Source organism: Sorex araneus, chromosome 11 (genome assembly GCF_027595985.1).
Source record: "Sorex araneus isolate mSorAra2 chromosome 11, mSorAra2.pri, whole genome shotgun sequence".
Classification (NCBI taxonomy): Eukaryota; Metazoa; Chordata; class Mammalia; order Eulipotyphla; family Soricidae; genus Sorex; species Sorex araneus.
The window spans coordinates 51805185-51832702 of record NC_073312.1 but is presented as its reverse complement, the minus strand read 5'-3'; the positions used below and the strand labels follow the sequence as shown (position 1 = coordinate 51832702).

Genomic DNA, 27518 nt, shown 5'->3' with positions numbered 1-27518 from the left:
TATATGGGATGCTGGGATTCGAACCCGGGTCGGCTGCATGCAAGGCAAACGCCCTACCCGCTGTGCTATCGCTCCAGCCCCAACAATATACTTTAATATTTATCAGGATTTAAAAAGTCTCCTTACCATCCAAAACCCCAAAGACAACCATAATTATAGACTATCTAAATTATTCTATTACCTGTGTTTATATGACACTTTACTTTTTTTTTTTTTTTTTTTTTGCTTTTTGGGTCACACCTGGCTATGCTCAGGGGTAGTTACTCCTGGCTCTGCACTCAGGAATTACTCTTTGGTGGTGCTCAAGGGACCATATGGGAAACCAGAGATCAAATCCACATGCAAGACTCGAGCCCCATGTGAATCTTTGGTAAGCTTTGACTACTCGTGAGTGATTAGACCCTAGTTCACTCCCCAGCACCAATCAATCAATAAAAGCATCACTAAAAGGCAAAGAAACCAATGATGGCTAGTGATAAACATTATAGCTGAAGCACTGTTGCATTATTATCCCAGTGTTCATCAATTTGCTCGAGCGGGCACCAGTAACATCTCCATTGTGAGACTTGTTACTGTCTTTGGCATATGGAATGCGACATGGGTAGCTTGCCAGGCTCTGCGTGCGGGCAGGATATTCTCAGTAGCTTTGTCTCTCTCCGAGAGACGAAGAAATCAAACCTGGGTCTGCCCTGTGCAAGGCAAACGCCCTACTCGCTGTACTATCGCTCTAGTTCAGGGTGGTATCAGAATTGTAAGATTATAGCAGTAGTAACTACAAATCAAACACTTTACATTAACAATACAATTATAGATTATCATAACCTGCAATTCCAAAAAAGGAACCAAAGGTTATTGGTAGGAACTAGGGGTGGCAGACAAGCACTCCTGGCATTACTCAGAGGTCCATGCATTGCCAGGATGGAGCCCGGACCCCCACAGGTAGGTACTCAGCCAAAGAGCTCTCTCTGCTTCCGGGGAAACTTTTAAAAGGGTCTATCAGAACTAAGTTATTCCAGTCCACTAACAAACTATTGCTGTAACAGGGTTGACACAAAATTGGTTTCCTGTGGCTGGAGAGGTAGTTCAGTGGGCATGGTACCTGCCAGCCTGCGGCTAACCCAGATTTGATCCCAGCACTACATACGGTCGCCCACACCTTGAGGAGTGATTTTCATGCACAAAGCCAGGAACAAGCCCTGAGCAAAATTGGGTGTTGGCTCCAAACCAATTTTTTTAAATGGTTTCTCAAAAGTTCATCATATGCTGAAACTGGTTTCAAGTACAATTCTCAGCAGTCACAAATCACATCTTGGTTTAGTAAACATGTATTTTAATTAGAACAGAAGTCTAGTCCCTACACCAGGCTCTTGCAACATAAAAATTTCGAAGATGAGGCATTCATATCCATGTGAAATAAAACTAAAGAACCCTGATTTCCAAGAGATGAGAAGTAATCTTAGTTATCAGTTAACTTTCTGTGACTTAGTCCACAGGTCTGTAATAGAAATTTAATTTTTTAATTTCTTACTCTTTTTTTCCAGACCATTTCCATGAAAATCTCTTTTTGGAAAAAAGTAAATAGAACTAGAGGAATTATTACTTCTATTTCAATTTTTATTCAGAAACAAAGCTGGTGTTGCAAAACAAATAAGAGCTTTATTTATTTTTAATAATGTAAAAGCACTGCTATTCATTCAGCCATAAATAGCTTTAAAAGATCTCGGCAATTAGAGAAATTACAGACCAACTCTAAATACACATACCTTTCTTCTGATGCCGAATTAACATATTCCCTAACACAAAGGAGGGCAGCGTCTCGACACATCTCCTTTAGGTCACTTCCGGAAAACCCATCAGTTTCCTGGGCTACTTCTAACAGGTCCACATGTCTATCCACCTTAAAGCAAACATGAAACATGCTTTAAAAAAATAAGATAGACACAGATGTGTATGTATAAATGTAATAAGCTGGAAACATATGCAAACACTTATTAGAATTAAAGAACATTAATATAAGGGAGCAGCAGCAGCTTGGGAGAAGAATCATTTAAAAGTAGGCTAGAAAGAGAATTCAAAGTACTAGAGTCATGCTTGGCATGCCAGAGGCTCAGGTTCAATCCCCAGCTCCACGTAGTCCCCTAAGCACTGCCAGGAGTTACCTCAAACCACTGTCAGGTGTGGCACCACACCCCTTCAAAATACTGTATTTAAAAAAATAGTAAAAAAACCCCTGCAATATATAGACTAGAGGAATAGTACAGCAGGCAGGGCTTGCCTTGTACTTAGCTGACTTGGGTTTGATCCCCGGCATTCCATATAGTCTCCCAAGCACCACCAAGAGTGATGCTCAGGGGTTATACCTGGCTCTGCACTCAGGAATTACTCCTGGCAGTGCTCGGGGGCCCATATGGAATGCTGGGAATCGAACCTGGTTCGGCTGCATGCTAGGCAAACGCCCTACCCACTGTGCTATTATTGTTCCAGTCCATCAAGTGTCTCTTAAACATTTCATGCTTATTTCTTTCCCGAAGAATGCAAATTAAAATTACAAGATACCAGGCTAAGCGATACTATGATGTAGAAAGGCTATTCAATGGAGGATTTAATAGTGAAAGAATAAAATCAACCCAAACATCCTTCAATATGGACGTGATTAAATAAATATGGTTCACGTGTAAGTGAGAAGAGAAAATAATATTGTAATTTGCTTATATAGGCATATATCAGCTAAAAAAATCATACTTTTCTCTGTATACTATATTTAATATAAAAATAAATATATTTTTAATTTTTTGAAACATTACTTGTTTTTTAAATCTTAAATACAAGAATCCTAAAGAATTTCATTAGTAAGCCTTTTAAATCTAAGTTCCTGGGGCTGGAGAGATAGTACAGTGGGTAGGGTAGGGCTCTTGCTTGCACATGGTAGACCAGGTTTTGATTCCTGGCACCCCATATGATATTCCAAGCCTCACCAGGAGTGATGCCTGAGTTGCGAGCCAAGAATGAGCTCTGGGCACTGCCAGGTGTGCCCCCAAATCAAAAGCAAAACAATAACAAAAATCTAAATCCTTACTTCAATTAAATTTAAAAAAAAAAAAATCAGGGGCCAGAAAGATGCACAGCAGAGAGAGGTCACTTGCCTTACACGTGACCAACCAGGGTAATCCCTGACACCCCATGTGGATCCCTGAGCAGCGCCAGGAATGATTCCTGAGCACAGTCAGGGACAATCCCTGAGCATCATTAGGTGTGCCCCACCCCACAAAAAATAAAATTAAAATTCACGAATCACGAAATTCCCATTAATCACCGATTTCTCGGGCGGGCTGAGTAACATCTCATTTCGTACTTTCCCTGAGATCTTAGTAGTCCATCTCGACTCGGCCCTCCTAATGATGTTTCACTGGGGGCTCTTCAAGGTCAGGGGAATGAGATCCAGCTTGTTACTGGATTTTGCATATGAATACAACATGGGAAGCTTGCAAGGCTGTCCCATGTGGGTAGGAAACTCTCAGAAGATTGCCAGTTTCTCCCAGAGGGAGAAGAAGGCTACATGATATTAAATTAAAATTAAATTTAATTAAAAACCAACCCCCAAACAAAAATAAAATCAACCGTCACTGTCACTGTCATGCCGTTGCTCATCGATTTGTTCAAGCGGGCACCAGTAACGTCTCTGATTGAAAGACTTATTGTTACTGTTTTTGGCATATCCAATACACACGGGTAGCTTGCCGGGCTCTCCGAGAGGGGCGGAGGAATCGAACTCGGGTCGACCTCGAGAAAGGCAAACGCCCAACCACTGTGCTATCGCTCCAGCCCAAATTAACCATATTCCTTTAAAAATATATATATACTTCTTTTGTAACAAAGTGACTGGAGCAATAGCACAGCGGGTAAGGAGTTTGCTTTGCACGCGGCTGATCCGGGTTCAATTCCTCCGCCCCTCTCAGAGAGCCCGGCAAGCTACCGAGAGTATATCGCCCGCACGGCAGAGCCTGGCAAGCTCCCCATGGTGTATTCGATATGCCAAAAACAGTAACAAGTCTCACAATGGAGACGTTACTAGTGCCCGCTTGAGCAAATCGATGAACAACGGGATGACAGTGCTATGACAGTGCTAGTAACAAAGTGACATTCCGACATCAGGATTTTTAATCTACAGATAGAAAAATGTAAGGTCTTTAAAAAAGATTATTATACAATTTCTCTCTAAAATCATTTTATAGACATAAATGTCTTTATTTTTTTTTTGGAGGGGTCACACTGGCAATGCACAGGGGTTACTCCTGGCTCTGCACTCAGGAATCACCCCTGGCAGTGCTCAGAGGACTATATGGGATGCTGGGAATTGAACATGGGTCGGCTGCATGCAAGGCAAATGCCCTACCCACTGTACTATTGCTCCAGCCCCAGACATAAATGTCATATTTACAGGATGGGTCAAAGTGTAATTTGCTACTTACATTTTCATTTTTCAAGATGAGTTTGAGGATTGCTTCTCTTTGTTTTAAAGCCTAAAAAAAAATAATTTCTAGGTTAGCATTGAAAAATATACCAAAAAGGATCAACTTGCTTTCCCAATTTTTTTTTGTCAAGGTAACAGCTGTAGGAAATGACAGAAATTGACAGAGGTCATGCAAACTACTGGCTAAACCTCTCTTTAGATAAAGCAGAGGTTCCAAATTTATGTGGTCTACTGTTCCTTTTGGGGGGCGAGGAATTGCTCACTCAGTATCCCCTTAGAAACCTACCTTCATTAAGCAATCAAACAGAAAGCAACCCTAATTAGCACTTAAAACGTTACTAATCTCTGGATCATTTCAGTCACCCCCAAGGTGTGATATCACCTACTTTGGGAAACAACACTCTATAATCACTTAGAATAATCTTACTACTAGATCTTTTTCTTCTGAATTTCTAGCACTGACTAGTACAATGTCTAGGAATTATCATGACCATAAATATATATCTTATGTAAGTAAATGAATAGATAAAAATGAAATTATTAACTATGTTGTAGAGAAATAAATATCACTGATCTTCCAAAAGAAGGTATTACCTAATACCTATCTGATAATAGACTAATATCCAGGATATACAAGACACTAGTAGATTTGTACAAGAAAAAAACCCTCCAACTCCATCAAAAAATGGGGAGAAATGAACAGAAGCTTCCTCAAAAAAGAAATACAAATGGCCAAAAGGACATGAAAAATGCTCTACATTGCTAATCACCCGGGAGATGGAAATCTAAACAACAATGAGATATCATCTCACACCACAGAGACTGGCACACATTCAAATGAACAAAAGCAACCAGTGTTGGCATCAATGTGGGGAGAACGGGACGCTCCTTCACTGTTAGTGGGAATGCCTACTGGTCCTGCATTTTTGGAAAACAATATGGGCATTCATTCAAAAATTAGAAATAAAGCTTCCCTATGACCCCACAATACCACTTCTCGGACTATATCCCGAGGGTGCAAAAAGCACAGTAGAAATGACATCTGCACCTGTATGTTCATTGAAGCACTATTCACAATAGCCAAAATGTGGAAACAACCCAAGTGCTGAGAAAGACGACTGGTTAAAGAAACTTTGGTACACAAAGTAATTTATGTTTGGAGTGCTCACTCAGGACAGGATATGTGTGCTGAAAGTAGACTATGGTCCAAACATGATGGCCTCTTAGTACCCATATTATGAGAGAGAGAGAGAGAGAGAGAGAGAGAGAGAGTGTAAAGGGAAATGTGCCTGCCACAGAGGTGGCAGGAGATGGGGAAGGGGTATGGGAGGGATACTGGGAACATTGGTGGTGGAGAATGGGCACTAGTGGAGGGATGGGTACTGGATCATTGTATGACTGAAATGTAATCATGAAAGTCTGTAAATCTGTAACTGTATCTCACATGATTTAAAATTTTTTTCAAAAAAGGGAATGGAAGGACAGCAGGACAGCAAAGGAACTGGGGGCGGTTCCTTTCTATTCCTTTCTTATTTATCATGAAGTCCCCCCCCCAAAAAAAAAAAATAATCCCTTGACTGGAAAGGTATTACTGGAGTTAAGGCACTTGCCTTACCTGTGACTCCCTCTGCCATGATTCTGTCTCATATCCCCAGCACCATATGGGGTGCTGGGCACTTTTCAGGGGTCAATCCCAAGCAGAGCCAGGAATAGCCTCTGAGCATCTCCAGGTGTGCCCCCAAATATAGCAAAAACAAAAAGGGGAGCAGGAGTGATAGTGCAGCAGGGAGAACGTTTGCCTTGCACACTGCCAACTGGGTGCAATCCCTGGCATCCTATAAAGTTCCCCAAGCATGCCAGGATTGATTAATGAGTGCAGAGCCAGGAGTAATCCCTGAGTATCACCAGGGTTGGTCCCAAAACAAACAAAAAATAATAATAATTTAAAAAACAAAAGAATAAAAGAGGTCCAGAGAGGCAACGGTACCACATATGGTCCCCTGAGCACAGAACCAGGAGTAAGCAAGCCATCCTGTCTACTACCCCAAAACATTCCCTACTGAAAATCACAAATAAAGACCTATCATAAAAGAGAACTGTGTAACTATTCAGTTATCAATCAAAACCACCTACTGGCTGATTGATATGAAATCTTGTTGGCATCCTTCTCATAATAGCTGAGTCAAGATCCTGAGGACGATTAGTAGCTCCCATCACTATGACCTACATAAACAAAGAAAACACAAGGTATTAATTAAGTCCAACGATTGCATTCTTTTTTATAACTTTATTATAGTTTAGGTAATGTGTTTACAATGGTGTTGATGTTTATAGTCTTGGTTTTAGTCACCTCAACTCATCATCATCCAAGTGCCTAAGGAATCCCCACCCCATGTCTTCTTGTCATATCTAGTCTACGTACTGCCCCCCAAATATGGTGTTGTTATTAGAATTGACAAGATACTGAAAATTAAGGACCATTTAAACGGAATTTTCTGTAAGAAATGTGATTTTAGGGACAGAAAGATAGTACGAGCATCAAGGCGTTTGCCTTACATGGGGCCAATCCTGGTTTGATCCCCAGCATTACATAGGGTCCTCCTAACACCACCAGGATTGACCCCTGAGTGGACAAACAGGAGTAGATTATTAGCAGATGTGGTCCCATTCCACCCAGCTCAGCCCCCAAAAGAATATGATTTAAGCCAACTATTACTTAAATATTTAGATATAAATCATTGTTAATCCCCAAAGTAAGCAAAGCTAGTAAAACCAATAAAGTTCACGGGCTGGAGAGATAGCACAGCAGGTAGGGTGTTTGCCTTGCACGCGGCCGACCCGGGTTCAATTCCCAGCCTCCCATATGGTCCCCCGAGCACCGCCAGGAGTAATTCCTGAGTGTAGAGCCAGGAGTAACCCCTGAGCATCGCCGGGTGTGACCCAAAAAGCAAAAATTAAAAAAAAAAACAAAACATGCATATAAAAGCTAGTTGTAAAGGCCATGAATGGCTTCTCCATCTTTGGGGAAGTCCTTACTCTCCCTTGGGTGTGTTACTCTCCCACTTCCTCCCTCTCTTCTTCAAAAAACCTCCAATTAAAATCTGCTTTACTTCACTGCTTGTGTGAGGTGAGACAGGAACCCAGTAACCCTGGATCCCGGGTGGCAGAGAAGGATGGGGAGAAAGTGACCATCTGTCTTCTCCCCGCTTCACATAAGTCACCAGTGGGACCCACCGACATCAGAGTGAACCCTGAGTGTAGAGCCAGGAGTAAGCTTGAGCACCACCAGGTGTGAACCAAAAATAAACAAAACAAAACAAAACCAATAAAGTTCAGAGAACTTCTAAGAACTAAATGATATAAAATTTATTTTAAAATTGTTTCATTCGGGGCTGGAGCGATAGCACAGCAGGGAGGGAGTTTGCCTTGCACGTGGCCGACCCAGGTTCGATCCCCAGCTTCCCATATGATCCCCTGAGCACCACCAGGAGTAATTCCTGAGCGCAGAGCCAGGAGTCAGCCCTGAGCATCGCCAGGTGTGACCCAAAAAAGCAAAAAATAAATAAATAAATAAAATTGTTTAATTCTCCAAGAGAGAATTGCTCAGTGGCTACAGGCTGAGTAACAAAGTCATTTATATTATAGCTTAGCTTGAGAATATACATGCGCTCAGGTAGATACTCCAAGAATTTTATTTAATAATACTAAAGGAAAAATCAGTTCCCTTAAATCTGAGGATTCTAAAAATAGTAATAAATAAAAAGGATTATCTTTCTCAAGATCTCCTATCTTCACCTCAAAGTACTATCAACACTATAAGCAATTATCTTTTGTTTTATGGCCATACCTAGATCATGTGGTGCCAGAGACTGAACCCAGGAATCCTACATACAAAGCACGTGCTCCAGCCCTGTGAATAACCCTCTCTGACCTGAAAGTGAAACCTCAATGATAAAAGTTCCAAATCAAACTTTAGAAAAGGGCTACAGAATAAAAACAGCATCAAAATGCTTGGCAGAGTTTTAAAAAGTAAAAAGCTGGTGACTCTGACAAACCTCTAGATTAATGTCATTTATAAAATATAGAAATGAAAATATGACTATGGGGGCTGGAGAGATAGCACAGCGGGTAGGGCGTTTGCCTTGCACGCGGCCGACTCGGGTTCAAATCCCAGCATCCCATATGGTCCCCTGAGCACGGCCGGGGGTGGTTCCTGAGTAGAGAGCCAGGAGTAACCCGTGTGCATCGCCAGGTGTGACCCAAAAAGAAAAAAATATATATATATGACTATGAACAAGAGAAAGATAAAAGCATTTGTTTCTGAAGGGCTGGAAATGTCAAAAGCTGTTGACATTTCTGTATAACCTACGAACAGCAGGCATCTGCTACCACAAATGAAATTTAATGGTAAGAAAGTCTCATTTCTTAAACTCTATTTTAACCTAAAAAATTTTTGATTTCCAAAATAATCTGAAATCTAAATTCTGAACATTCTGAAAGGTATCTTATATTCTGCTCCCATTCTTTACATCTAATGATATTCACATGCCAAATTTTCAATTTACTATGAAAGGATGCCACCTAGAGGAAAAATATATAAATACAAATATAAAAATAAACTTGAGAAATGTTACTTCCCCAGTAAAATTCAATTTTGGATTTCAGTTACGTGGTCCTACAATCACAGTATCGATACTATTTTTCTATACTGACTTCTACGACTCCCAAAAATTTGCTGTAAAATGTAAGACAAGCAGAAGATCAAAAGACCCAAAAAGCAAAATAAATAAATAAATAAATAAATTTAAGAAAATAAATAAAGACTGATTTAAAGGGCAAAAACAGACCCCTTTATACACATTAACTGTTGTATAAAATTAAAGTTAAAATGTAAAACAAGAGTGTTTTAGTATTTAAGCAGCAAAATGAATGTACCATTTAGGTATTTGTTAAGATATTAAAATCATTTAAAAAGAGCTGATGATACTAAAAGGGTTAGGGTACTTGCCTTGCACATGGCAGACCTTAGTTTAATCCCCAGCACCATATGGTCCCCCAAAAACCACCAGGTGTGATCCTTGAGCAGAGGAGGAAGCCGTAAAGCACACAACAAGGTATGGCCCAAACCCCTTACCCCTCCAACAAATACACATCCCTCCAAAAAAACTTCTAAAATGAAATACAAAGCTCAACTTTTTTCCTTTTTGGGTCACACCCGGCAATACACAAGGGTCACTCCTGGCTCTGCACTCAGGAATTACCTGAGTATGGGCACCACCAGGGGACCATATAGGATGCTGGGAATCAAACCCAGGTTGGCCGCGTGCAAGGCAAACGCCCTACCTGCTGTGCTATTACTCCAGCCCCCAAAGCTCAACTTTTTAAAAAATTATTTTACATAGGGCCAAAAAGATCAATCAGAAAGGGTCAATCCCTGGGACCCTTATTATCCCCTGGGCCCACCAAGATTCCTGATTCCTGAGCACAGAGCCAGGAGTAAGTCCTAAGTATTCGTTGTGGCCTCCCTAACTCCCAATCATCTTATATTTAAAAAAATTAAGATCTAGGCAGGGAATATGACTCAGTGTAAACACCTCACATCGATTTGACCCTCAGCAACACCAAAATTAGAGACCACACCACATCTGACACCCTCAACATAGAAAAGGCACAGTGGCACAACGTGGTTTCACCAAACTGCCAAGCCACCAAATTGCTTCACATCTATCTCTCTTGTACCATAGCCACATTTGTAGCCACACACCTTAAAATTTCAGAGCCCAGTAGGATCACGGCAAATCTAATGGAAAGTTGCATAGAAGCCCACCGAATTCAGTGAGACTAAACAGTAACACAGAAGGCCCCATTAGCACAACCAGCACAGGGGATCCTCAGACAAGGACTACAGTAACATCACTGTGAAGATTAACAATGATCACAAATTGACACAAACAATATAACATAAGCATGTTTGTGCCTACAAGGGGGCAGACTAGGGTGGTGGGCTGAAACTGGAGACAATAGTGGAGGGAAGGGCGCAATGGTGGTGGGATTGGTGGTGGTACATTTAAGGCCTGAAACAACTGTATTATGAGTAACTTGGAAAATCAGGGTGTTACAATTTTTTTAAACTTTTAAATAGGGGAGCCAGAGGGATAGTACAGCAAGAAGGGTGTTTGCCTTGCACACGGCCAACCTGGGTTCAATTCCCAGCATCCAATACGGTCCCCTGAGCACCGCCAGGAGTAACTCCTAAGTGCAAAGCTAAGAGGAACCCCTGAGCATTGCTGGATGTGACCCCATAAAGCTAAATAATAAAGCAAATGCGTTGAAAAACATTTAAAATAGGTAATTCATGAAAATAAAATTGTTTCTAAAACTTCTTTCAGCAGTTATTAAAATGCCAGATTTTCTTCAAAAATACATTATTAATCTGGTCAAGATGTGCTCTTTTCTGACTGGAACCATGGAGGGCGCAGAAGAGAAGAAAAAGAAGGTCCCTGCTAAGCCAGCAGTAGCAACCACAGGGAAGAAAAAGAAGCTTCCTGATGTGCCAGAATCCCTGAAAAAAAAGCGAAAGAATTTCGCAGAGCTGAAGATCAAGCACCTAAGAAAGAAGTTTGCTCAGCCCACTTCGCCGCGCCCGCCGCCCCAGTATGACCGAGGAGGACAAGGGAGCTGCTTTGGACACCAGCAGCCCACTGGACAACTTGCAGTATGTGAACTGAGCGTTTTTTTTTTTGTTTTTGTTTTTTTTTTTTTTTTTTTGCTTTTTGGGTCACACCTGGCAATGCACAGGGGTTACTCCTGGCTCTGCACTCAGGAATTACCCCTGGCCGTGCTCAGGGGACCATATGGGATGCTGGGATTTGAACCCGGGTCGGCCGCGTGCAAGGCAAATGCCCTACCCGCTGTGCTATCTCTCCAGCCCCTGAACTGAGCGTTTCCGCCAGGCCGCCCGTGCGGGGGCCCGGTATTTCTCTAGGTTTTCCCATCTTATGAGCACTATAAAAGGGTAAAAGATTGTAGTGATAGAATTTCAGGCAGAATTTTCCCTGGACTTTATACAGAAACCCAAAACCGCGCGGCCGCTGCCGTGGCAGCGCGACCTAATATCATCTAATCATCAGCAATATGAAATGGTTCCCTCTTAATGGGTCGGACTTTGGTGGGAAACCCTAACAAGAATAGTAAGTTTTTTGTTGAAATATTGAAGGCAACCAAAGTGGTAGCCACCTCTCTAGATTGAACTAAGCCATACACCCACGCCAGCTGAGAAGAAATATCCTTCTTTCTCGGGAAGAAACGCGGCGTGGTGTTAACCATAGTATTATGTCCATTAAGTTGACATGGACCTGGTGGCATGGGAATGGGATACAAGGGAATAAAGTATTATGTACATGGAACAGCGGGACGCTGGTGGAATCTTGAGCCGGGGCCGATACCAGTGCACTACTTTTGGTTCCAGAAACTGCAGATTTTCTACCAGACTATCAACTAAGCCAGAGCCCCACGCCGGCTGATGATGGGAAATAACCATCTTTTTCGGTTTTTTTTCCCTTTGTCAGGCAGCATGGTGAATACTAAACAGGCGTGAACTCGGTGGCGCGGGACGAGGGGGAAAAAAAAAATAGAAAAGTTATGTAACAAACAGCGGGACTTAATATCTCTACATTCTCAGCAATGGAGAACTATCAAATGATTCCTTGACAATAGGACTGTCTTTTTCTTTTTTGGGGGAAACCCCAGCAACAATAGCGAGTTATGTGTTGAAACATAGAATGTAACCAAGATAAAGCGTAAATGAAGTGAAACTTATCACATACAAGGGCAGGGACGGGGGGGGGGGGGGGGGCGGGCAGGAGGGGGCGGGAGGTATACTGGGGTGGTTGGTGATGGAATAGGGGCACTGGTGAAGGGAAGGGTGTTTGAGTATTGTATAACTGACATAATCCTGAGAACTATGTAACCCTCCACATGGTGATTCAATAAAATTAAAAAAAACAACAACAATAAAAACAAAAACCCGGAAAATAAGAAAAAAAATTGACCTTACTGCAAAAAAAAAAAAAAAGAAGTAGTTTGCTCAGAAGATGCTTTGAAAGGCGAGGAGGAAGCTGATCTACTAGAAGCTAAGCATTATCACAAGGAGTACAGGCAGATGTACAGGACAGAGATTAGAATGGCTAGGATGGCGAGAAAAGCTGGCAACTTTTACGTTCCTGCAGAACCCAAATTGGCTTTCGTCATCAGAATCAGAGGTATCAATGGTGTGAGCCCCAAAGTCCGAGAGGTGCTACAGCTTCTCTGCCTTCGCCAGATCTTCAATGGTACCTTTGTTAAGCTCAACAAGGCTTCGATTAACATGCTGAGGATCGTGGAACCCTATATTGCATGGGGGTACCCAAACCTGAAGTCAGTAAATGAATTGATCTACAAGCGTGGTTATGGCAAAATCCACAAGAAGCGAATTGCTCTAATGGATAATGAATGCTCTGATAGCGCAAACTCTGGGTAAATACGGCATTGTCTGCATGGAGGATCTGATTCATGAGATCTATACTGTTGGAAAACGCTTCAAAGAGGCAAACAACTTCCTCTGGCCCTTCAAATTATCTTCTCCCCGGGGTGGAATGAAGAAAAAGACCACCCATTTTGTAGAAGGTGGAGATGCTGGCAACAGAGAAGACCAGATCAATCGGCTGATTAGACGGATGAACTAAGGTATCTACCATATTTTTATAATCTGGTCAGTTAATAAATGACTGCTTTCAAATTGGAAAAAAAAAATTTGGTCAAGATGTAAGAAATAGGGCCAGAGTATTGGGTTGGGTGCTTGCCTTGCATGCAGCTGTCAATCCCTGGCATCCTATATGGTCCCAAGCACTGCCAGGAGTAATCCCTGAGCACAGAAACAGGAGTAAGCCCTGAGTGCTAGAGTATGGTTCCCAAATAAAACAAACAAAACAAATTGCATGGACAGAAGCTTTACCCTGATTTTCTCATTTCATGAAATTTATTTCAGGAATTTAGATCACCTAATTTGCTTTTTTTTTTTTCTTTTTGGGTCACACCCAGCAATGTACAGGGGTTACTCCTGGCTTTGCACTCAGGAATTACTCCTGGCGGTGCTCAGGGACCATATGGGATGCTGGGAATCAAACCCGGGTCGGCCGCAAACGCCCTACCTGCTGTGCTATTGCTCCAGCCCCTAATTTGCATTTTTTTAAACTAGGAAATTCCCAAAATGAATTAAAGTCTATGTATCATATTCTTTTGGATCCCCACTATTTCCGTATAGTTATGTCATAACAAGTAGCCTAGCAAGCTTTTTATGAACACCACCAACATCAACTATTTGAGGCAAATTTCTCTCAAATACCTGGCAGCTATGATCAGTATCCAATCCATCCCAGAGACTCATAAACTGAGCTTTCATCATGGCTGTGGCTTCATGGTCAGAACTTGAACGATTTCGTAGGAAGGAGTCTAGAAGGAAAAGACCTTTAATCTTAGAAATTAATCATAAGTATTTACTTGATATAAAACTTATCACTTAATCAAAAGCTGGCAACTTCAGGAGGATTACCAAAAAAAAAGGTTCAACTGTACCTTTTCACACCTTATTCTGAAATAATAACAAATAGCAGAATTATCCAAGAACAGACTGGTTAAAGAAATTTTGGTACATCTACACAATAGAATACTATGAAACTGTTAGAAAAGATGAAGTCATGAAATTTTCATATAACTGGATCAACTTGAAAAGTATCGTGTTAAGTGAAATGAGTCAGAAAGAAAAGGACAAACTTAGAATGATTGTACTCATCTCTGGAATATAAGGTAACAAAATAGGAGACTAACACCCAAGAATAGTAGAGATAATGACCAGGAGATTTTCCCCATGGCTTGGAAACTGGACTCACATGCTGGGGGAAAAGGCAGCTCAGATAGAGAAGGGAACACCAAGTAAAAGATGTTTGGAGACCCGCTCATGATGTGAGATGTATGCTGAAAGTACCTCTATTGGAAACCACATCACCCCAAAGAAGAGAGAGAACAAAAATGAATGCCCTGTCACAGAGACGGGGTAGGGGGGATGGAGTGGGGGAGCTGGGAGGACTCCTGGGATAATTGGTGGTGGAGAATGAGCACTGGTGGAGGGATGGGTACTCGATCATTGTATGACTAAAAGTAAAACAAAAAAGTTTGTAAGTATGTAACTGTACCTCACCATGATCCACTAATTAAAAAAATTAAATATTTTGTGATCTCTGAAAAATAAAGAGAAATAAAAACTGCAAAAAAAAAAAAAAAAAACAAATAGCAGAATTAAAATATAGACCTAAAAAAAAATCCATTAGATAAAACAAGATAAACCAGATCAAGATTCTAGCAGGAACGAAAATAGATTCGTTCTTAAAAGCAACAAAGATGGGAAGACAGTAGGATTATAGCTTCAAAATACTAAGGGAAAGCAATTCTGTATCATTTAAGAACAATGACAGAATTAATTCATTTTTATAGAATTCACCGTATCATTCATGATCTTTGCTAAGAGAACTTTGAAAGACTTCAGTAAGAAGGAAATTAAATTTCAAAGAACAAAAAAATACAAGAAAAACAGTGAGCAAAAAATCTCCAACATGGGGGGCTGGAGCGGTAGAGCTTTAATTACATTATTAATTTGGTCAAGAAGGAAGAAATAGGGTCAGAGTAGCAGGTAGGGTGTTTGCCTTGCACGCGGTCAACCCGGGTTCAATTCCCAGCATCCCATATGGTCCCCTGAGCACCGCCAGGAGTAATTCCTGAGTGCAGAGCCAGGAATAAACCCCTGTGCACCACCAGGTGTGACCCAAAAAGCAAAAAAAAATTAAATTAAAAAAAGCCTCCAACATGGGATATATAGAAATAATTTGGAGTACAAAATAAGAAAAATAAATGCTTAGCTGCACGTTATATATTAAAGGAAACTGATCCGTATTCATGAGCTGTAAGATCCCTATATAACAGAAGAGGGCAGAAATTATTGGACAATACTAAGTATGCTAAAAGAAAACAATTTACGATGGGGTTCACTTCTCAATAAACCTATTCTAAGTACTGTAAGCTGAAAATGTAACTTAATACGTACACATAACCTACCACACCATAGCTTACCTTTATCTACCTAATTCTGCTCAGAATACTTTCATTTTAGTCTACAATTGGGCAAAATGACCTAACATAAACCCTACTTCATAATATAAAGTATTAAGTATTTCGTGTAATCATTGAATAGTGAAAGTATACCTTCAAAATTCAAAGTACATTTATTTCAGAAAGCTTATTCTGTAAAATTTTACTCAATCTTACCACGATAACTGAAAAAATCCTAAATCAAGCCATTATAATTCATCTGTATGTAACTTTCAACCCAACCGTGTCTGACCCGACTTTGATGGCTCCACTTCTAGTTATGTACCTTGGACAGTAAGAGAAAACAAGTCCATGGACAACCACTACATACTGTTTATAAGAGGAAACAAAAACGATCAAGTAGGGAGGTTCATTCTACAACATAAAAGTTACACACAGCAGATAAGGAGATTTTGGTAAAATTGGTTAAAATCTCTCCTTTTACTGGATTCAACACAATTTAAAAACTAAATATGATCATCTAAACACCACCCTTAAAAAAAGACATTTTAAAATCCTCACACAGGGGCTGGATATTATGAGGGTGAGGCACTTGCCTTGCATGCAACCAACTCAGGTTTGATCCCTGGCATCCCAGATGGTCCCCCCCACTCCACCAGGAGTGACCCCCCCGCAGAGCACAGAGCTGGGAATAAGCCCTGAGCACAGCCAAGTATGGCCCTCAAACAAAACAAAATTATGACTACCAAAATGTTCACACAGTAAGCAAGACATACCAATTTCATCTATAAAGATGATGGAGGGCTGCAGCTTTATGGCGAGGGAGAAAACAGCAGCGGCCAACTTCTGAGATTCTCCATACCACTTATCAGTCAGCGTGGAAGGCTGAAGGTTGATGAATCGACAGCCTGCTTCTTTGGCCGTAGCCTTGGCAATCAAAGTTTTACCACAGCCTGGAGGCCCATAGAGGAGAACACCTAGAAATAAAAATGATACTTTAGTTTCTAAGAAAATGAGATATTTTCTTTCATTTATAAGACAATCAACATATCAACTATTACCACAACAAAATTTTCCCCAATGTAACATTGCATTTCTATAAGAACAATTAACCTTTCTTACAGCAGAAAAACAAAGAGGGAATACTCAGTGTTAGTTATGATGTGCATATGGGATGTGCCCCCTCATCTTTCACAAAAAGATCCAGTTCAAAATACCAATGACTATCATCTTGCAATTCAAATTCACATCACTTGATCAAGAGTAAAAAAAATAAACACGGGGGCTGGGGTGATGGCACAGCAGGTAGGACGTTTGTTTGCTTTGCACGCGGCTGACCCAGCTTCGATTCCCAGCATCCCATATGGTCCCCTGAGCACCGCCAGGAGTGATTCCTGAGTGCAGAGCCAGGAGTAACCCCTGTGCATTGCCAGGTGTAACCCAAAAAGCAAAAAAAAAAATAAAAAATAAACACATCTGGGCCTGAACAGGAGGACATTTGCCTTGCGTATGGCTAACGCAGGTTCAATATCTGGAACCCCATATGGTCCCCCAAACTGCCAGTAGTGATCCCTGAGCAGAGCCAAGTTAGCCCTGAACACCACTGGGTGTGGCCCCTCTCCCCCCAAAAAACAAAAAGATTTAAATAAAAATAAATGGGGGGGGCATGGAGCGATAATATAGCGAGTAGTACTTTTGCCTTGCACAAGGCCTACCTGGGTTCAACCCCCAGCAACCCATATGGTCCCCTGAGCACAGCCAGGAGTAACCCTTTAGCATCACGGGGTGTGACCCCCTAACAAAAAAAATTAAATCTAATGCCTCCACCTCCACGAAGTAGGAGCTCTCGCACAACAGCCTCAAGAAAATGACAGCTTCAAAAAGAAGCAAGAGTATTTTAATACTGGGTAGAGCAGAGTTTCTCGCCATTTTCTGATCACAGTTCCCTTCCAACAATGTTCCCTTCCTCTGATATCCCTGACACCTCTGGCTGTCCTGGGGTATCTTTACAGACTCACATTTTAGCCAAAAGGACACATGTCCTTTTTCAAAGAGATAACTCTCTTTTAAAAGAAATATAAATTATCACTCCTGCTCTAATTTCCAAAAAATATAAGCTGTATTATCAACTTGACTCTACACTGAAAGCAATTTGCTGCTAAATACAATTTAAGGTTATATCTTTTAATATATTAAGGGATCACTAAAGGTGGAAGGCCTTCAACAATTTGGAGTTATCACCATTTTCCAAATAAAATGATTCATTACATTTTAATAATAACATTAATATTTTTATGACTATGACACTGGCCATAAAAATATTATTATCTAAGAAAACTATCTCAAACCAAAAATGAAACAAGTAGGGTATGGTGCAACTGTTATTTCTTTTCTTTTATGGAGGACTGATATAGCGGGGAGGTTGGGGCCTCCCCTTCAGTGCTCAGGGGCTACTCTAAGTTCCACACTTAAAAAGTTGTTGCTGGCCATGCACAAGGGACCATGAAGTGCCAGTGTGCTCCAGTCCTCTAAGCTATCTCACTGGCCTTGCAACTGATTTTTTTATACTCTGCTTGTATGAGAATATCTGATTTATGTTGCCTGTCAAAAAGTCAATTATGATTTTTTCAAAATTTCAAAAGCTTACCCAAACTGCAAAGCTAAAAAAAGCCTGGGATATTAAGATTCTAGATTATATAATAGGAGCTACTCATGTAATTTATAAAACAGTCAAAAACACAAGAAACCACCTTCAATTCTGAAAAATGCTTTCAAAAAAGCAGCTATTCAGTGCTGAAATTATCCCTCATAATTTGGTACCTTTTATATTAACTGGGACTTTAAAACAAATCTAACTGGAATTGTAAGCCAATTACCTGGATGAGAAAAGCTTTCTCTAATAGCATATATACAATACTCCCCCATTTTCCTAAACTCACTAACACTGTTTAAGAGAAAATCATGTAGAAAGTCTGTCCATCCTTCCTTTTTGTATTTTGTCTTTGGGTCACACCCAATGGCACTCAGGACCTCTTCTGACTCTAGCGATAACTCATGAAGGAGCCTTATTAAGAGACAATATGGAGTGCCACAGATCCAACCTGGGTTGGCCACATAAAAGGTAAGTGGCCCTTAAAAAGTTGTTTCTTATTCAGATTACAAAGCTCCGAGAGGAGGGTGGAAGAAAAAAATAATTCAACCTTGCTCTCTGATCTGGAATCAAATCATTTGATGGCAATATTCCCCAAAGCAATCTACAGATTCAACACAATCCCTACAAGGTTACCCATGACATTCTTCAAAGAAATTGATCAAACACTCCTGAAATTCCTATGGAACAACAAGCCCCCACGAAGAGCTAAAGCAATTCTTAGGGAAAAAAAAGATGGGGAGAGGGCATCACCTTCCCCAACTTCAAACTGTATTACAAAGCGGTAATAATTAAAACGGCATGGTATTGGAACAAAAGCAGATCTACAGACTAGTGGAATAGGGTTGAACATCCTCACACACACCCTCAAATATGAGCATATAATCTTTGATAAGGGAGCAAAAAATGTGAAGGAGAGCAAGGAAACCCTCATTAATAAATGGTGCTGGCAAAACTAGACAGCCTTATGCAAAAAAAAAAAAAAGGGGGGGGCTCAGACCTATACCTAACACCATGCACAAGTCAGATCAAAGTGTATTAAAGACCTCAACATCAGACCAGAGTCCATAAGGTACATTGAAGAATAAGTCGGAAAAACCCTCTACCCCATTGAAGCTAAAGGTATCTTCAAGGACAAAATGCCATTGACCAAGCAAAAGGAAATAGAACGGTGTTGGTCGCCATGCTGTCCAGGGGGGGAAAGGCCAAGGGACAGAAACCCTCCCCCTCCCGGGGCTGCACGGAGCCGTATCTTAGTTCAGAGTCCAGGAGAATAACTGCCAGCAGCCGCAGCGTTCTGAGATTGGTTTCTGTACCTCTGGGATAATGGACGCTCAGGGGTGGCAGAGCCATTCCTGAGCATATATTTTGTATATCAGGAAAGGTTGCGCGGCTGCTTATGCGGCTGTGCGGTTTGGAGGTGTCCCAGTCCCACACACTGGAGCCATGTTAGAAGAAGCTCAGTGTCACCAGGGCTCCATCTGGAGAAGGCATGCTGGCTGTACCTTCTGGGAATCTTGCGATGGGGGAGGCAGAACCGGCTCTGCCTCCTGCCCAAATGAGACCCCGAGTGGTCGCCCATGTACAGCTCCTCCGCTCCTGAACAGCCATGATCCCAGCACCACAGCAACCAATCTCGGAATGCAGCGGCTGCTGGCAGAAATACCTCTGGACTTAATACCAGAACTCCAAATCCGGGTGGCCACTTTCACAACCGTGCAACATCTTATGCTCTTTGTTACCAACAATAGAAAACATACAATCTAATGATGCCATTCCGACAGGTCTGACTGTTTGGGGAAAAACTCCAAGTAATGATAGTGAGTTTCCTGTCGAAAATTGAATGTAATCAAAGTAAGGAAAGAGTAAAGTGAAAATCATCTGCCACACAGGCAGAGGGGGAGCGGGAGGGGCGGTATGCTGGGGTTATTGGTGGTGGAACATGTGCACTGGTAAAGGGATGGGTGTTTGAGCATAGTATGACTGAGACTCGATCCTAAAAGCCCTGTAACTGTTCTCACAGTGACTCAATTAAAAAAAAAGAAAACAGAGATAAACAAATGGGACTACCTTAAACTCTGAAGCGTCTGCACCTCAAAAGAAACAGTGACCAGAATACAAAGACAACCTACAGAATGGGAAAGGATATTCATCCCATACCCCTCCAATAAAGGGTTAATATCAAAGATATACAAGGCACTGGTTGAACTCTACAAGAAAATATCCAATCCCATCAGAAAATGGGGCAATGAAATGAATAGAAACTTTCTCAAAGAAGAAATCCAAATGGCCAAAAGGCACACGAAAAAATTGCTCTTCATCACTAATCATCAGGGAGATGCAGATCAAAACAACATCTCACAGAGACTAGCACACATCAAAGAACAAAAGCAACCACTGTTGACATGAATGTGGGGAGAAAGGGACTCTACTCTTCACTGCTGAGGGGAATGCCGACGGGTCCAGCCATTTCGGAAAACAATATGGACGTTTCTCAAAAAACTAGAAGTTGAGCTCCCATTTGACCCAGCAATACCACTTCTGGGAATATATCCTGGAGAAGCAAAACAGTACAGTAGAAATGACATCTGCAATTGTATGTTTATTACAGCACTATTTACAATGCACGGCAGAGCCTGGCAAGCTCCCCATGGCGTATTCGATATGCCAAAAACAGTAATAACAGGTGTCATTCCCTGACCCTGAAAAAGCCTCCAATCATTGGGAAAGATGAGTAAGGAGAGGCTGCTGAATCTCAGGGCTGGGACGAATGGAGACATTACTGGTGCCCGCTCAAGTAAATTGATGAACAACAGGATGACAGTGACAGTGATTTACAATAGCCAGAACCTGGAAAAAAAACAAGTGCTGGAGAACAGATGACTGGTTAAAGAAACTTTGGTGGGGCCGGAGTGATAGCACAGCAGGTAAGGCATTTGCCTTGCATGCAGCCCACCTAGGTTCAATCCCCAGCATCCCATATGGTCCTCCAAGCACCACTGAGAATAACTCCTGAGTGCAGAGCCAGGAGTAACCCCTGAGCAACACTGGGTGTGACCCAAAAAGCAAAAAAAAAAAAAGAAAAAAGAAACTTGGGTATATCTATCTACATAATGGAATACTATGCAGCTGTTAGAAAAGATGAAACCATTACATTTGCATAAGTGCATCAACATGGAGAGCATCATGCTAAATGAGTCAGAAATAGAGGGACAGGCATAGAATAACCACACTCATTTGTGGAATATAAAGCAATATAATAGGAGAATAACAGCTTAGAATAATAGAGATAAGGGTCAAGAGGACCATTTCACAGCTTGGAAGCAGATCTCACTCAGTGCTGGGGAAAAAAGAAGGTGGGATGAGAAGAGACCACTAAATAAATGATGGTTGGAGGGGCCACTCAGGATGGTAGAGGAGGGCTGAAAGTAGACTATGGACAAAACATGATGGCTGCTTAGTGCCTACATTGCAAACCATAACATCCAAAAGGAGAGAGAGTAAGAGGAGTAGGAAGGCACAGAGGTAGGAGGTAGGAAGAGGTGGAGGTGGCAGCAGGGATACTGGGAACACTGGTGGTGGAGAAAGGGCACTGGTGGAGGGATGGGTACTCGAACATTGACTGAAACATAATCACAAAAGTTTGTAAATCTGCAACTGTATCTCATGGTGATTTATTAAAATAAAAAATTAAAAAATCATTTAAAATTTTCTTTTTTTTTTTTCTTTTTGGGTCACACCTGGCGATGCACAGGGGTTACTCCTGGCTCTGCACTCAGGAATTACCCCTGGCCGTGCTTAGGGGACCATATGGGATGCTGGGATTTGAACCCGGGTCGGCCGCGTGCAAGGCAAACGCCCTACCCGCTGTGCTATCTCTCCAGCCCCTCATTTAAAATTTTCTTTGAGGGAAAAAAAAATAACAACAAACACAAAACAAAAGGAAAAAGAGATAAATAAACTGCTTTGCAGGTAAGCACTTTTCCTGCACACGAGGCACTTGAGATGGTCCCCGGAGCCCTGCCAGAAGTGAGCAAAGAGCTGGAGGGAGGCCCCTACCATAATCAGTATGTGTGCCCTCGCCCCATTTTCCCCCCCAAACAGAAAGAACTGTTATCTATAAAACAGTTCACTGATCTCAGCACTCTCTAGGAAATCCAATTTCAAACACACAGTCCTATATTGAGTCCTATCATACTTTGTCCCATCTGGGCACCACATGGTCCCCAGAGCACTGCCAAGAGCCACTCCCAAGCAGAGACAAGAAGAGACCCATGGCACCATTGGATGTGGCCACAGAACAAAAGCAAAATACCAACCCTATAGTAGCAGAATATTTCAGTGCCTTCTAGATTTTTTAAATTTTAATAAACGTAAATTTGGGAGATGGAGAAATAGTGTAAGAAGGGCAATTGCCCACAGCCACAATTCTAGTTTAAATCCCCACACCTGGGTCTTATGAACCCCACCACCAAAAGGGGTCACTTCTGCGTCATCTGGCACTGCTGGATGTAGCCCTAAATGCCCCAGATTTTAAATAATTCAATAAATAAAAACCTTACCATACCTTTTGGAGGCTGAAGAAGCCTGGAATTTTCAAACAAGTGCTTCTTTTTAATAGGCAAGATGACTGTGTCTTTCAGATCTGTAATGACATCATCTAAACCTGCAATATCACTCCAAGTAACCTGGTAAAAGGCAATAACAACATGCATTTACAGTAAAAACTCACCCCCCCCAAAAAAAATCTCCACAAATGACATACTTTAATCTCATTATATAAAAATTAATAATGTATTCTTTTATAATATGACATACAGTGAGTAGAACTTCAATGGTGATGATAAAATAGTTAAGTTTAAGGGCCAGAGAGATAATACGAATAGTAGGGCACTACCCTTGCAAGCGGCTGACCCAGAATCAATCTAGCACATGACAAAATGCTAGGAGGAGATAGAAAAACACTTTAATAAGATCAGATTAGAGTGTATACATACATGCATGTTAAGAGGGTCTACTAGATGGGCAGCAATACTCATCTCATATTCTGAAAGCTTCACATTTTTCACACCAATTTGCTTCATTAGTTTTTCTGCCTAGAAAAGAAAAACAACAAACTGCTTTTAGTTTGATATTTCAATGCTGGAACTTCCAAACTGTTACCCCTGAAAACTAGACTAATTGGTGAACAGAGATCTAAGGATTTTTCCAGGTATACTCTAGGCCCTTAGATTTCATCTTGCACATTTTCAGTTTTTTAGATATCTTGCTATTTCAAATGGTGCTTCTTTTTATGGTTGTTTTTATCTGTTGGAGTGCTGAGGTCTGAACCCATGGCCTACCACTGAACAACATTCCTAGTCCCCAAAGTGCTTTCTTTTCCTTTTATGGAAATCTGAGTATTTACTGGACAGGTAGTTTAGTGGAGATAAATTCCTAAAGTTGTCAGGAAAGCTTTTATTCCTCCTTCAAAACTAAACTATAGCTGGTTATAGCCTTTTACACTCCAAAGTTAGTATTATACACCTTCTTTAATAGTGTATAGCTTCTGAGGCAACATTCCTGATAGTCTTAGGTCTCTTGATAGTCTTATAAGTAGTCTATGTGTTCAAGGTTTTTGTATGTTTTGCTTTGCTCTTGATTTTAAATTTTTTGGAGGACCAGACCCAGTAGTGCTTGAAGCTCACTCACTTATAGCTGTACTCAAGGGACCATGTGGTGCTGGGTTTCAAACCTGGGGCTGTAGCATACGAAGCATGTGCTCTTGCCCTTGGCGCTTTCTCCCCAGCCAACTATCTTTGATATCTGTTTGGGTTTCATTAATTCCAGACTATTTGAATCAGGGTGGATTTGGGTGGCTTCCTTGATGTGGGTGTCTACTTCCTTTTCAATCTGGAATTCTCTGATTATTTCTCAAACATATACTGTGACCCATGCTCTCTTTTCTCCATCTAGAACCCTTATGAGGCAAATGTTACTCCTCTTATACTGTTCTATAGAGCCCCTATGTGATATTCATTGTTTCCAATTCTATCTTCTTTTCACTGGTGTTCTTCAATGCTTACCTGTTTTTGGCTGTCTTCACCAGGGCCCCTCAGAGGCGGTGGGTTGAGTTTCCCTCCCCACCCTGAGCAGAGAGCCGGCAGCCGAAGACCTCCAGAACCTAGCCACAGCCATGCTCAAGGCCCCTCTCCACACATTCGGACAAGCCTCAGGCATGAAGGAACCGGCAGAGGAACCCAGGTGTGTGGGACCCGGGGGCTGAGATCTCCAAGTCTACTCAGATAGGACTGGGTCTCTTCCGCTCAGATCCCCCATTTTCTAGTAGCTAGGCAGTCACGCTGGAAACTGCCCCCGGCACTGTGTAATCCAATTAACAGCCAACAATGATCCACAGACCATAAAACCAAGCTCCCAGAAGCCCGCACAGGAGAACCTAGCAAGCTACCAAAAGTTTTCCTGCCCAAACGGGAGAGCCTGGCAAGCTCCCCATAGTGTATTCATATGCCACATACAGTAACAATGATGGGTCTCATTCTCGTGATCTGAAAGAGCCTCTAATGCAGCACCGTTGAGAAGGAGTAAAGGAGTAAAGCTGCTAAAATCTCAGGGCTAGGATGAATGTAGACTTTACTGGGCCCACTCGAGCAAATTGAGGATCATGATAGTGATAGTGACCTGTAGGATAACACTGGTTTGTCCTTTCTCCTTGTCACAGGGAGCTTAGGTTTATCAAGTTATACCCATCACAGAGTCACTCCCATTTCTTCTCTGTGCTCTCTTCCCCAATCAATCACTTTTTCCCACTAATCAGACTCTGTTAACTTGTAAGGCCAGATCCTTCTAAGGACACTTGACCTGTATTCATGAGTGAAATATTGCCTTTTTCCTCTCCTAATGTCTTTTGCATAGTTTACTTTAAAGCAATGTCCCTTTTTGTGTAGATACAGGAAGACAGTAAATATTATGCTTTTGTAACTTGGGAGTTAATTGATTCTGAATAATATTCACTCCCAGGCATGTGCTTCCTCGACTTAAGTCTCAGTTGCCCTTAGTTCCTAGCAATCCCAAAGCAGGGTTCCAACAAGGGACTGAATGGACCCAGGGCAAGCTGTGGGCTAGCCTGGCATCGAAATGGGCCAGGCCAAAGAACCTCAATACTTAACTGTAAGTTAAGAACATGGTCATGGACATATTCTGTCATGATCCAAAAAGTAACGACAAAATTAGGACCCTGCTAGTATTAGGAAAGACTAATCTGGCCTGAGCACTGTAGTCTGAGATCTACAGTGAGATGGCCCCAGGAGTGCAATCCTTTAAGTATAAGTATCTTACTGTATCTCATACAAAATGATTAGTATTATGAATGTTTATATGATTGTTGGACAGGGAGAAGAGAAACACATCCATGGGGATTCTGCTATTGGGTGGCTCTTGGGTGGGTCGTGCTGCTAAATGAGAAACTGTCCCAGAAGCAGCTTCTCCTGAGGGAAGGAGTTTACCTCTGTTGATTGTATGACCATACCTATGTGTAACCCCTCATGCTTTGTGATTTAACTAAGGCTGTAAGAGTGGGCCGAGGGAGAGAGAAGAAGGATCCAGGGAGAAGCAGAAGCAGGAAGAAGTCTGAAGGATCAGGATCCAAGAGGAGGATGAGGGGGATCGGGGAAGGGGAAGATCAGATGGAGGATAAGGCAGAAGCAGGAGAATCAGGGGAGAATGGAGATGATTGGAATAAAGTGCAACTGATATCCTTCCTTCGTCCATCCATGACCATCGGCCACCCCAGGGTGGGGGAAGCTTCATGAGACCACCAAACGCAGGCAGTGAGAGTCACACGGCTTTTCGTAATTTATGTTTTGAACACACACTTACTTCTAATTCCATTTTTAGCTTCTTCCATTTTGCTATGGAGCCCATCTATTAAATTTTTCCCCCAGTTCAGTTATGCATTCTTTAGTGCTACATTTATTTGAAACTTTTTCATATTTTCTGTCTCGTGTAGCAAACTCCCACTGCATTCTTCATTTTATTGAGCCATCGAGAGGATGGAGCTTCATTTTAAGTTCAAGTAGCTCGCATAGCTTTTACTGTACTAGGGGTTCACTCCAGTCTGCGATCACTTCAGGTAGTTTGCACAGCTGATGTATTAGGAATTTTCTCTAGACTACTGTCTTGATTCACTCATGTGATGAATCCCTCCATTTTCCTATTATGTCTAGTGCTACTGGGAGTAACGGGCTTATACTCAGGCAGATCTGAACAATGGCTCGGTTCTGCAGTTGTGAATGACTCTGATGATAAGGCCGTTTAGATCTGGGAGGGTGGCAGAGGGAAGGGATTCACAGTCACAAGTGCATGACCACAACGATGGCACCCAACTAGAGGAAGGAAGCTTGGAGATTTGCTGGGATTTGCGGTCTTGAATAGCTGCCACTGGCTCTACTGCCAAAATTAAGCAGACATCTGGCAGTGAGCTTTGCATTCATGAGTGCCAGGCTGCTAGCATGGTATCAGTCATTCAGACCTGGGTGGCTACTGAGTAGTCCATGCTCAAGAGGGCATGAGAGCAGGCCTAGCCACCAGCACAGCACACACTCAAGGACTGGCAGCAAACAGTCAAGCTCACCAATAACCAAGGGGTAGTTTCCTTTACTTACAAATTATCTAGAAATGTTTCCCACTTTCCAAACTCATTATTTCTTTTCTTTTCTTTTTGGGAGGGGTGGGGGGGGGAGAATTTTGAACACACCTGGTGGTGCTCAGTCAGACTTACTCCTAACTCAGGAATAATTCCTGGCTGTGCTTGGGAAAACCTTATGTGGTGCTAGGGAATGAATGCAGGTCAGGCAAGTGCTAGGCAAGCACCCCTGTGCTAACTCTGTGACCCCATTACTGGCTCTAATGCTGCACTGTAGATTAGAAATAGATGATTATCATTCTACCAGTACTATAAAATTTCAAACTTGTTTTAGCATCTGGTACAATTTCACAAATATCTTTCATTTGCTTGTGATATGCACTCTCATTTTGGGGTTACAATATATTATAAATTCCACAAGAGTAAACTTTGCTGGATTTTTTATCTTCTATATCCTTACTAATTTTCTAAGTGTTCCATGCATGTGCTAGAGCAAGCCCATCACGGCCCCAAGTTCACCAGGAGTGATCCCTGAGCATTGTCGGGTCTGGCCCAAAATCCTATTTTATAAAAATATTCCAAGGGACCAAAGAGCTAGCTCAAAGGGCTGAGCACAT

At 41.8% G+C, this 27518-nt stretch overlaps 1 protein-coding gene and 1 pseudogene across 2 annotated transcripts in view; one reads left to right on the top strand and one right to left on the bottom strand.

Moving 5' to 3' along the window:
• ATAD1 (ATPase family AAA domain containing 1) overlaps positions 1-27518 on the bottom strand; it is a 39500-nt gene that overhangs the window by 2078 nt on the left and 9904 nt on the right. For both annotated transcript variants that reach the window (XM_055118704.1, XM_004607500.2), the window contains exons 3-9: positions 23258-23356; positions 22828-22948; positions 16387-16587; positions 13854-13960; positions 6605-6694; positions 4470-4520; positions 1764-1897 (exon numbers count right to left, since the gene is read on the bottom strand). In XM_055118704.1, the coding sequence (XP_054974679.1) occupies positions 1764-1897; positions 4470-4520; positions 6605-6694; positions 13854-13960; positions 16387-16587; positions 22828-22948; positions 23258-23356 (803 nt within the window). The remainder of the gene's footprint in view (positions 1-1763; positions 1898-4469; positions 4521-6604; positions 6695-13853; positions 13961-16386; positions 16588-22827; positions 22949-23257; positions 23357-27518) is intronic.
• On the top strand, positions 321-13194 carry LOC101558501 (60S ribosomal protein L7-like; annotated as a pseudogene).